This window comes from Orycteropus afer, unplaced genomic scaffold, assembly GCF_000298275.1.
Source record: "Orycteropus afer afer isolate SDZICR_OR568_19922 unplaced genomic scaffold, OryAfe1.0 scaffold00235, whole genome shotgun sequence".
NCBI lineage: Eukaryota > Metazoa > Chordata > Mammalia > Tubulidentata > Orycteropodidae > Orycteropus > Orycteropus afer.
In genome coordinates this window covers 2,013,941-2,026,476 of record NW_006921822.1, presented here as the reverse complement: position 1 = coordinate 2,026,476, position 12,536 = coordinate 2,013,941, and the positions used below count along the sequence as shown (strand labels likewise).

At 36.5% G+C, this 12,536-nt stretch overlaps 1 protein-coding gene across 1 annotated transcript in view; it reads right to left on the bottom strand.

Moving 5' to 3' along the window:
• Window positions 1-12,536, bottom strand: part of USO1 (USO1 vesicle transport factor) — a 126,607-nt gene that overhangs the window by 62,343 nt on the left and 51,728 nt on the right. The window contains 3 exon segments of the mRNA XM_042782075.1: window positions 1,162-1,217; window positions 1,376-1,478; window positions 1,863-1,963. Coding sequence (XP_042638009.1) covers window positions 1,162-1,217; window positions 1,376-1,478; window positions 1,863-1,963 — 260 coding nt within the window.

The window sequence follows — 12,536 nt, the reverse complement described above, 5'->3', positions numbered from 1 at the left end:
GAAGGTCTCGAAATCTTTCTCTTTTCCATGAGTAAGGCTGGGTTTACTCAGATGTTGCAGCTCTTTCCCAGTCCTATTTTGCGAGCCTTTTAGCCTAAACAGACTATTCCTAAAGTTGCACGGTAATGTACCAAACAGTGTTTCTTTGCTATTCATAAGCTTTTCAATATATAATAACAGTATATAGAATATAGAGTAACAGTAGTCCTCATAAATTACATTACTATATAAATGCAGTATCTAAAAAACTGAATTGACATACATATAAAAAAATATGGAAGTTTTATCTGTGTGCCTAATGAAGAAAAAGTTACTTGGTCTCTGTGAGTCTTAGTTTTTCCCTGTGAATATGGAAACAATTAACTTCATAAGATCTCCTAGCTCTAGTATTTTAAAATGATTTTTCCAATTGTTGTCTAAAGTGTTATACAGTTTTGAACAAGTTGTAAAGTAACAACAGATAAAAATGTTCAAACAACAAAATAATGCGGCATAAATACAAAATATTCAAAGTATATGTAAATACTATAATAAATCAAAAAGGAAAATAACTCCAGAGCAAATCATTCCCTATAGTTAAATAAATCAACTAAGGATAAAGATTCCAAATGTTATACTTTGTTAAGTTTACAGAATTCACTGTATACAGACCTTTTTTCTACCCTTGAGGAAGAAAGGGAGATTCTAGAGAGAGTTTAGAGTCAACAGAATCTTTCAAAGAGGGTAAAGAAATCCTAAAGTTGTAGAAGAAATAAATTTAAATACTAAAATGGTTTGCTTAACCCCAAAACATTGGATAAATAAGGAAATAATAAGTAAGTAGCCGTGCATATAACTTTAAAAAGTCTAGAAGACTGACCACTAACCCCAACCTTCCAAATCTAACTTCCTATACGTAGCATAGTGGCTAAGGCACTTGACTACTAACCAGAAGGCTGGCGGTTCAAACCCACCAGCCACTCCTTGGAAGGAAGATGGGGCAATCTACTTCCATAGTGATACTTCCTTGGAAACCCAAGGAGGGATCACTATGAGTTGGGTCCGACTTGACGGCACATAACAACAACATACTTCTGAATAAGGACCAACAAAGATTTCATTTGCAAACAGGAAAAAGAAAAGTTGCATATTCTTGGGCTCTTTTTTTCCAATTTAACTTACATCATTACGTATAACTTCCCTGGAATCTGCTAGTAAGTCCATCAATCTTGAGACACCTAGAAAAAAACAACGTGTGAAAAATACTGGCAAGCCAAAAATGCAAATACTGATTCAAATTATCAACAATTTATTAACAAAACCATTTCAGTCCCCCTCTCTAGGAAATGATCATTATTTTTCTAATCAAATGATCTAAGAAAGGTAAGTCACTTACCCATGGGGCTGACTAAAATAATTTGCTGCACCTGAGGCCCTAGTTGTTTTAAAAGAGAAGTAAGAAGCTTTACACCAGGCCAGCGGACATGGAAATCAAACTCCTGAAATATAAGAATTTAAAATACTTAACATCTGGAAATCACATTTTCAAGAAAAACAAATAAAGAATATAAGTTTAGCAAACTTCTAAAAACTGATTCTAAAGAGGAAAAAGGCAATAAAAAGAAAATAGGAAATTAATATAAATTGATCAAATGGATTAAATATTGACTGGATAAAACAGAATTTTGTAAAAATAGAATTAAGATAAAAAACTGTTTTAACAGTATATAGTTCTTGAAACATGCACGTAAATCTCTTCCTATGTAATAAGAAACTTACTATCTTAAAAAGGTATGTATATGTTGCTTCCTCAATAACATCAGAAAAAGGCAACAAAAAACCAACTTAGTAAGATGACAAAAATATCAAGATTCCCTATTTACCTCCAACAAAGATAGCAGGAGAGTCACATTTTCATGCTGTTTAATGAAAATTTCTGTAAACTGGCTTCCCAAATCATCATTCTGTCTTGTGGAATTTTCTTCTGTAATATTCAAAGATAAAATTCTTCAATAAAGTACTATGTTATTTTCAAGAATCTTTTTGTTGAGGGAGCTAAGTAGAAATGATAATTCTCCTGGTTTTTTAAAAAATTCAACACTGTAACACTGGCTGGTAGCAATATCTCAATGAATGGAAGGCAATTAATTCCTTAAAATAACTTTCAATGCCATTTAAATAATTTTATTCCTCAGATGTTTAAACATACTCTTCAAATAAAGGATAATTAATTTTTCACAAGGAGATTTTTAGGTTGAGCTGAGGTACAAAGAAACCCTTCGGGGTAATGGAAAAATTCTCACCCGAGTATGATAATGGTAACACTGTAGTCAGTATACATTTGTCCAAACTCACCTACTTTACAATCCAAGAGAGTCAATTTGACTGTACCTAAATTATATCTCAAATCCCCCTCCCCTCCAAAACTCTTAATTATTCTTGCTGATGGTTAGTGCTACTGTACTAATTTAAAAACTATATAATCTGTACATTCTTTAATATCTTTTTAAAAAAACCTTATAGTTTACATATATGAAGTGATTTAGTAATAAAACCACAATTTGGTATTTAATTTATTTATTCCTTAAAATATTTTATATTTGACCTTAATGCATGTCTTTTGATTAAACTATTGTTTCAATGTACTTTGTCAAAAAAAAGGAAAGAATCACTAAAAACAGAAGCAACAATTGCCGTAAGCAAATTATCATTTAAGAGCTGCTGATACTATACACAGTAATTTACCCATGGCAAATACACCACTTCCTGTCCCCTTACTGTTATAGACGCTGTAATTGATCATACCATCTGCTAAGTGTCAGACTCCTTCTCCACATAATACTCCAGGCAGTGACTATACACCAAAGGAGTTGGCAGCCAACATCAAACTTACTCATTACCCACAAATGGGTCTTTTAAAAAGGTGAGTGTAGAAACAGGGGAAAAACAAAAGAAAAATGAAAACAGCAGATGACAGGAAAAGCAAAGCAATTCAACAAGTGACACTGACCACCAGCACCCAGCTGCCATCAAGTTGATTCCAACTCAGGGAGACCTAATCCCATCTAACTATCTGTTGAAGAAAAAGAAGAGACCAAAACTAGAAAAGAAATGCTCTCCAATACTTATTATACACCCAAATATCCTGGGGTTATGCTTCAGAAACCATTAAAATATTCAATAAAAAATTTCAGTTTAAAACTTTTAGGACTTTTAACTCAGAAGTTCTTCTCTTAATCATCTCTTGTATCACTAAAAGAATTTACTGTTTCTGAACCTTAAAACTACACTATTTAATCAAAAAACACAAAAAGATATACTTGAGTTGTAACCCCTAGCACCTGTGAATGTGCTATGTGGAAACAGCATATTTGCATATAATTAGCTAAGTTAACATGATGTCATACTGGAGTAGGGTGGGCCCAAATCCAACATGATTACAGTCCTTATGAGAAAAGGAAAAGAGATAAAGGGAGGAGAATACCATGTAAAGAGAGACAGAGATTGGAGTTATATTGCTATAAGCCAAGGAACACCACTGGGGTTGTCAGAAGCCTGGAAGATACAAGGAAGGAGAGGATCTTTCTCTAGTGCCTTCAGCTCTGAGAGCATGGCCCTGGGACACTCTGAACTTGGACATCTAGCCTCCAGAACTATGAGAGGGTGAGTTTCTGTTTTTAAGCCACCCAATTTGTGCTACTATGTTATGGTAGCCCTAGGAAACTAAATCAGATAAATATACAAAATTTCATTTTTATGCACTAGTAATAAATACCTAGAAATTGAAATTTTTTTAAAAAAAGAGTACTATTTACAATAGCACTAAAAATATGAAATACTTAAGGATAAATGTGACAAATATAGATCTATATTCTGAAAACACCAAAACATTGTTGAGAGAAATTAAAGGTCTAAATAAACAGAGAAATGTTGGAAGGGTCAATATTGTTCAGTTATTGCCACATCAATATACAAATTTAATGTAATCCCAATCAAAATTTCATTTGGCCTTTTTTTTTTTTTTTTATAGAAATTGACAAGACAGTTACAAAACTGGCACAGACGTGTGAAGAAACTAAAACAATTTTGAACAAGAACAAAAGTGGAGGACATATACTACCTAATTCCAAGACTTATTATTATAATTAAGCTATAGTAATCAAATAGTTTGATACAGATGAAAAGACAGATCAATAGAACAGGAAATCTAGAAATGGATGTAGAGTCTTGGCTCAAAATGGATCACAGGCCTATTTGTAAAATTAGAAATGAGCCATAGACCTAATGGTAAGAGCTAAAAAAATACAATTTTTTAAGAGAAAATATTAGCAATCTCAGGTTTGGTAAAGATTTCTGTCAATAGGACACAAAAGCCTACACTAAGAAAAAAAATGGATAAAGTGGACTTAAACAAAACTTAGTATTTTTGCTATACAAAAGACAATATTAGGAAAATGTTTAAAAAGCACATCACTGACTGGGAGAAAATATTTTGAAACACATACTTGACAAAAAATAGTGTATCTAAAATATAACAGAAATCTTACATCTCAATTCTAAGACAAACTGCTAAGTACAGAAAACAGGCAAAAGGCTGGAATAAACACTTCATCAAAGAACAAAGATGAAAGATGCATCAGTCATCAGGAAAATACAAATAAAACTATAATGCAATCCTATGATGCATCAACTACAACAGAAAAAAATTAAAAAGACAGACCATATCAAGCAAAGGAGAGAATGTGAAGGAAGTGGAACTCCCATACACTGTTGGTGGGAATGCAAAATGGGCCAGTCACTTTGGAAAAGCAATTAGCAGTTTTGTAAAAAATTAAACATACATCTACTCCAGGTAGCCCCCTCCCCCAGTTAGGACATATTCTACCTATAAAGAATAACACTTACAAATATCTTTTATTATTACTTAACATCTTATTGTAGTATGAATTACATACAATGTTAAAATATATAGGTTTATATGAAATTTTAAGAAACACAAATAAAGGTCAGATTTATAACTGAAACCAAACCCAACCCACTGCCATCAAGTCAATTCTGACTCATAGTGCCGCTATAGGACAGAGTAGAAAGAACTGCCCTCTAGGGTTTCCAAGGCTGTAAATCTTTATGGAAGCTGACTGCCTCATCTTTCTCCTGTGGTGGGCTAGTGGGTTTGAAACACCAACCTTTTGGTTAGCAGCTGAATGCTGTAACCACTACACAATCAGAGCTCCTAAGATTTATAGACACTGGTAATAAAAGGCAACAGTGATGAAAACTTAAAAAAAAAAAAGTTATTAAATTTACATCAGAACTGACGGACAAATGAAGACATGAGAACAGAACCGCTTAGTAAGTTGGGGACTAACTATATATCACTTAGTGATTCTACTTCTAAAGAGCTCTAGTGGCATAGTGCTTACGGCATTTGACTGCTAACCAGAAGGCTGATGGTTCAAACCCACCAGCCACTCCTTGGAAGGAAGGTTGGGCAATCTGCTTCCATAGTGATACTGCCTCGGAAACCCAAGGAGGGGTCACTATGAGTGGAATCTGACTTGATGGCAGTGGGTCATTCTACTTCTAGGTATTTACAAAGAGAAATAAAATATGTCCACACAAAGACTTTTATAAGAATGCTTTCAGCAGCTTTCTTGTAGTGGCCAAAATATGGAAACAACTGAACTGCCCAGCAACAGGGGAAGGATTAAAAAATGGTTTTGTATCTAAATAACACAATACTAATGTTGTTAAGTGCTACTGAGTTGGTTCTGTTTTACGTAGCTACTCTACGTAAAACAGAACAAAACAGTGTTGGTCCTGTGCCATCCTCACAATCACTGCTGTAAGTTTGAGCTCATTGTTGCAGCCACTGTGTCAATCCATGTCGCTGACGGCATTCCTCTTCTTCACTGACCCTCTACTTTACCAAGCATGATGTTCTTCTTCAAGAACTGGTGCCTCCTAATAACACGCCCAAAGTACATGAGACAAGCATCATAATCCTTGCTTATCAGGAGCACTGTGGCTGTACGTCTTCCAAGATGATTAGTTTGTTCTGTCAGTCCATAGTATATTCAAGATACTTTGCAAATGCCATAATTCAAATGCATCAATTCTTCTTTGGTCTTCCTTAGTCATTGTCCAGCTTTCCCGTGCAAATGAAGCAACTGAAAATATCACGGCTTGGCTCAAATGCACCACGGTGCACAAAGCAACGTCTTTGCTTTTTAACACTTTAAAGAGGTCTTTTGCAGCAGATCTGTCAAATACATTTGATTTCTTGACTGCTGTTTCTATGCCTGTTGATTGTGGATTTAAGTAAAATGAAATCCTTGCTGTCAATTTTTTGTTTATCATGATGTTGCTAATTAGTGCTGTTGTGAGGAGTTTGGTTTCTTGATGTTGGGATATAGTCTATACTGAAGGCTATAGTCTTTGATCTTTACCACTAAGTGCTTTAAGTCCTCTTCATTTCTGGTAAGCAGACTGTGTCATTTGCATATCACAGTTGTTAATGAATCTTCCATCAATCCTGATGCTGCATTCTTCTTCATATAATCCACTTTCTCAGATTATTTGCTCGGCAGAGTTTGAATAAGTATTGTAAAAGGATTCAAGCCTGATGTACACATTTTCTGACTTAAACCACACAGGATCCCATTGCTCTGTTCAAATGAATGCCTCTAAGTTTAAGCACAGGTTCCACGTTAGTACAATTAAGTGTTCTGGAATTTCCATTCTTTGTAATGTTATCTGTAATTTGTGATGATCTACACAGTTCAATGCTTTCCAAAGTCAATAAAACACAGGTAAACATCTTTCTGGTATTCTCTGCTTTTAGCAAAAATCCAATTGATATCAACAATGATATCTCTTGTTCCACATCCCCTTCTGATTCCTTCTTGAATTTCTGACAGTTTCATGTTGATGGTTTACTGTGACTGCCTTTTTTTTTTTTTTTAAATGATCTTCAGTATAACTTTACTTGAGTGTGATATTAGTATTAATTGGAAATTTCCACATTCTGTTGGATCACCTTTCTTTGGAATGGGTACAAATATGGATTTCTTCCAGTCAGTTGGTGAAGTAGCTCTCAAATTTCTTGACATAGACAAGTGAGCGCTTCCAGCATTGCATCTGTTTGTTGAAATATCTCAGTGGCTATTCACTCAATTCTTAGAACCTTGTTTTTCACCAATGCCTTCCCTACAGCTTAGACTTCTTCCTTTAATATCATCAGTTCTTGGTCATATGTTACTTCCTGAAATGGCTGAATGTCAACCAATTCTTTTTGGCACTGTGCCTCTGTATTCCTTCCATCTTCTTTTAACACTGCTTACATTATTCAATATGTTGTCCACAGAATCCTTCAATATTGCAACTTTAGGTTGGAATGTTTTTTCAGTGCTTTCAGCTTGAGAAATGCTGAACATGTTCTTCTCTTTGGGTTTTCCAATTCCAGGTCTTTGTACATTTCATTACAAGACTTCACTAGTCTTCTCTAGCCACCTTTTGACATTTTCTGTTCAGCTCTTTAACTTCATCATTTCTTCCACTTGTTTTAGTTACTCGATTATGTTCAAGGGCAAGTTTCAGAGTCTCTTCTGACATCCATTTTGGTCTTTTCTTTCTTTCCTGTCTTTTCAATGATGTCTTGTTTTCTTCACATATGATGTCCTTGATCTTACCTCACTACCTCTCTGGTTTTTGGTCATTAGTACTCAATTCATGAAATCTATTCTTAAGAGGGTTTCTAAATTTAAGTGGGATATACTCAAGGTTGTACTTTGGCTCTTGTGGACTTAATTTTTTTCAGCTTCAACTTAAATTTGCATATAAGTAACTGATGGTCTGTTCTACAGTTGGCCCCTGGCCTTGTTCTGACTGATAATAAGGAACTTCTCGATCATCTTCTTTCACAGATATATGTGATTTGATTCCTGTGTATTCCATTTGGCAAGGTCTGCATGTATAGTAGCCATGTATGCTGTTGAAAAAAGGTATTTATAATGAATAGGTCATTGTTCTTGAAAAATTCTATCATGCATTCTCTGGCATTGTATCTGTCACCATGGCTGTCTTTTCCATCTACTGATGCATCTTTGTTTCCAACTTTTGCATTCCAATCACCAGTAACTATCCACATATACTGACTATATCCACCACTTGTCTGTCAGTTTGTCGTACTGTAGTGGCTTGCGTGTTGCTGTGAGGCTGGAGGCTAGTCCCCTGGTATTTCAAATCCCAGCAGGGTCACCCATGGTAGATAGGTTTCAGTGGAGCTTCCAGACTAAGACAGACTCAGAAGAAAGAACGGCCATCCACTTCTCAAAGAGTTGGCCAGTGAAAGCCTTATGAATAGCATTGAAACACTGTCTGATATATTACTGGAAAACTTTATGAATAGCCCTGAAACACGGTCTGATATAGTGCCAGAAGCTGAGCCCCTCAGGTCGCAAGGGAAAGATCTGCCTCCTCAGAGTAGAGCTGACCCTAATAACGTCGATGAGTAAAGCTTTTGGGACCTCCATTTGCTGATGTGGCAAGACTCAAAATGAGAGAAGAAACAGCTGCAAAAATCCATTAATCAGAACATGAATGTACAACATATGAACCTAGGAAAACTGGAAGTTGTCAAAGATGAAATGGAATGCATAGGCATTTGTAAGCTGAAATGGACTGGTTTGGGCCATTTTGAATCAGACAACCATATGATCTACTATGTTGGGAATGACAATTGAAGAGAAATGGCATGGCATGCAATCATCACAAAGGATGTTTCAAGATCTATCCTGAAGTACAATGATGTCAGTGATAGGTTAATATCCATATGCCTACAAGGAAGACCAGTTCATACTACTATTATTCAAATTTATGCACCAACCACCAAAGCCAAAGAAGAGGAAATTGAAGATTTTTACCAATTTCTGCAGTCTAATATTGACCAAACATGCAATCAAGATGTGTTGATTATTACTGATGACTGGAATGCAAAACATGGAAACAAAAAAGTATCACTGGTAGTGGAAAATTTGGCCTTGGTGACAGAAATAACACTAGAGATTGCATGATAGAATTTTGCAAGACCAACGACTTATTCATTGCAAATACCTTTTTCAACAACGCAAACAGTAGCTATACACATGGACTTTGCCAGATGGAATACACAAGAATCAGGCTGACTATATCGGTGGAAAGAGGCAATGGAGAAGCTCAATATCTTCAGCCAAAACAAGGCCAGGAGCTGACTGTGGAATACACCATCAACTGCTCATATGAAAGTTCAAGTGGAAGCTGAAGACAATTAAAACAAGTCCACGAGAGCCAAAATATGACCTTGATTATGTCCCTCCTGAATTTAGAGGCCATCTAAAGAACAGATTTGATGCACTGGACACCAATGATCAAAAACCAGAGGAATTATGTGATGACATCAAGAACATCATCCATGAAAAAAGCAAAAGATCATTTTAAAAAGACAGGAAAGGAAGATCAAAATGGATATCAAAAGAGACTCTGAAACTTACCCTTGAATGGAGAGTAGCAAAAGCAAATGGAAGAAATGACAAGATAAAAGAGCTGAATACATGATTTCAAAAATCAGCTTGAGAAGACAAAGTCAATTATTATAATGAAATGTGCAAAGATCTTGAGTTAGAAAACCAAAAGGGAAGAACATGCTCAGCACTTCTCAAGAGGAAAGAACTGAAGAAAAAATTCAAGTCTCAAGTTGCAATACTGAAAGATTCTATGGGCAAAATACTGAATGATGTGGGAAACATCAAAAGAAGATGGAAAGAATATACAGAGTCACTGTACCAAAAAGAATTGGTTGATGTTCATCCATTTCAGGAGGTGGCATATGATCAAGAACTGATGATCCTGAAGGAAGAGGTCGAAGCTGCACTGAAGGAACTGGCAAAAAACAGGGCTCCAGGAATTGACAAAATATCCAATGAGATGTTTCAACAAATGGATGCCATGCTGGAAGCACTCACTCATCTATGCCAAGAGATTTGGAAGATAGCTTTGTGGCCAGCTGACTGGAGGAGATCTATATGTACCCATTCCAAAGAAAGGTGACCCCACAGAATGTAGAAATTATCAAACAATATCACTGATATCACACACAAGTAAAATCTTACTGAAGGTAATTCAAAAACAGTTGCAGCAGTATATTGAGAGGACTTCAAGAAATGCAAGCTGGATTCAGAAGAGGACGTGGAACAAGGGATATCATTGCTGATGTCAGATGGATCTTGGCTCAAAACAAAGAATACCAGGAAGATGTTTATTTGTGTTTTATTGACTATGCAAAAGCATTTGAATGTGTGGATCATAATAAATTATGGATATCACTGAGAAGAATGGGAATTCCAGAACACTTAATTGTACTCATGCAGAACATGTACATAGACCAGGAGGCTGTTGTTCAAACAGAACAAGGGGATACTGCACGGTTTACAATCAGGAAGGGAGCGTGTCAGGGTTGTATCCTTTCACTATACTTATACAATCCGTATGCTGAGCAACTCATCCGAAAAGCTGGACTATATGATGAAGAGTGTGGTGTCAGTATTGGAGGAAGGCTCATTAACAACCTGAGATATACTGACAACACAACTTTGCTTGTTGAAAGTGAGAATGATTTGAAGCATTTACTGATGAAGATTAAAGACTAGAGTCTGCAGTATGGATTACATCTCAACATAAAGAAAACAAAAACCCTCAAAACTGGACGAATAAGCAGCACCATGATAAATGGAGAAAAGACTGAAGTTGTCAAAGATTTCATATTACCTGGATCCACAATCAACACCAATGGAAGCAGCAGTCAAGACATCAGATGATGAATTGCACTGGGCAAAAGACTTCTTTATAGTGCTGAGGAGTAAAGATGTCTCCTTGAAGACTAAGGTGTGCCTAACCAAAGCCACAGTATTTTCAATCATCTCATATGCATGTGAGCACTGGACCATGAATAAGGAAGACCGAAGAAGAGTTGATGCTTTTGAGTTGCGGTGCTGGCGAAGGATACTGAAAGTACCATGGACTGCCAAAAGAACTAACAAATCTGACCTGGAAGAAATGCAGCCAGAATGCTCCTTGGAAGTGAAAATGGCCAGACTTCATCTTGTCTACTCTGGTCATGTTGTAAGAAAGGACCATTCCCTGGAGAAGGCTATCATGCTTGGTAAAGTGGAGGGTCAACAAAAAAGGGGAAGGCCTTCAACAGGATGGACTCACATAGTGGCTGCAATGATGGGCTCAGGTATAGCAGGGATTGTGAGGCTGGCAGAGGACTGAGCAGTGCTTTGCTCTGTTGTACACAGGGTTGCCATGAATTGGAGAAAACGCGACAGCAGCTAACAACAACACTGACTGCATGTTTGATCAATTGCAGAAAGCAGAAAATGGTAATTATCTTCAATTTCTTCATGTTTAGCATCAATGGTTGGTGAACAGTGGTATTAACTGGTCTTCCTCGTAGACATATGGATATTATTCTATCACTGACAGCACTGTACTTCAGGATAAATCTTGAAATGTTTTTTTGACAATGAATGTGATGCCATTCCTCTCCAATTTATCATTCCAGGCACAGTGGACCATATGATTGCCTGATTCAAAATGGGCAATAACAGTCAACTTCAGCTCACTAATGCCTAAGATGGGAGTTCTAGTGGTGTAGTGCATAAGGCATTTGACTGTTAAACAGAGGGCTGGTGATTCAAATCCACCAACCACTCCTTGGAAGGAAAGTTGGGCAATCTACTTCGTAGTGATACCACCTCAGAAACTCAAGGAAGGGTCACTATGAGCCGGATCTGATTCAACGGTAGTGAGTTTGGTTTTATTTGGAATGCCTAAGATATCTATCTTCAAGCAATCCATTTCCTTTTTGGAAACTTCCAATTTGTCTAGATTCACAATTTCTACATTCCATGTCAAATATATCAATGGATTTTTGCAGCTGTTTTTTCCTCATTTTGAGTTGTGCCATACAAGCAAAAGAAGGTCCTGAAAACTTTACTTCATCCATGTCAGTGAGTTTACTTTGAGGAGGCAGCTCTTCCCCAACTGAATTTTGAGTGCCTTCCAAGATGAGGAGCTCATCTTCCAACACTATATCAGACAACGTTCTGCTGCTACTCTCAAGGTTTTCCCTAGCCAGTGTTTTCCAGAAGTAGATTGCCATGTTTCTCTTCCTAGTCTGGAAGCTCTACTGAAACCTGTCTAGCATAGTTGATCCTGCTGATGTTTGGAATACTGGCAGCATAGCTTCTAGCATCATAGCAACATGCAAGCCAATAGAGTATAATAAACTGACAGATGAGTGGTAGCAGTTATGAACAAAAGTCCTGATTCCCATGGTGTGGTAAACACTATGTACCAAATAAAAGCTGATTTGGTGGGTAAACAAGCCTATCTTGTTTTTAGCAACCCCAAAACTCTAATGAACCATGACTAGGTGGGAGATGTCATCAGAAAGAAATATCTAGCCAAATTCTATAGACAAAAAAGCAGATAAAGAGAATCATACAGAAAGGAGC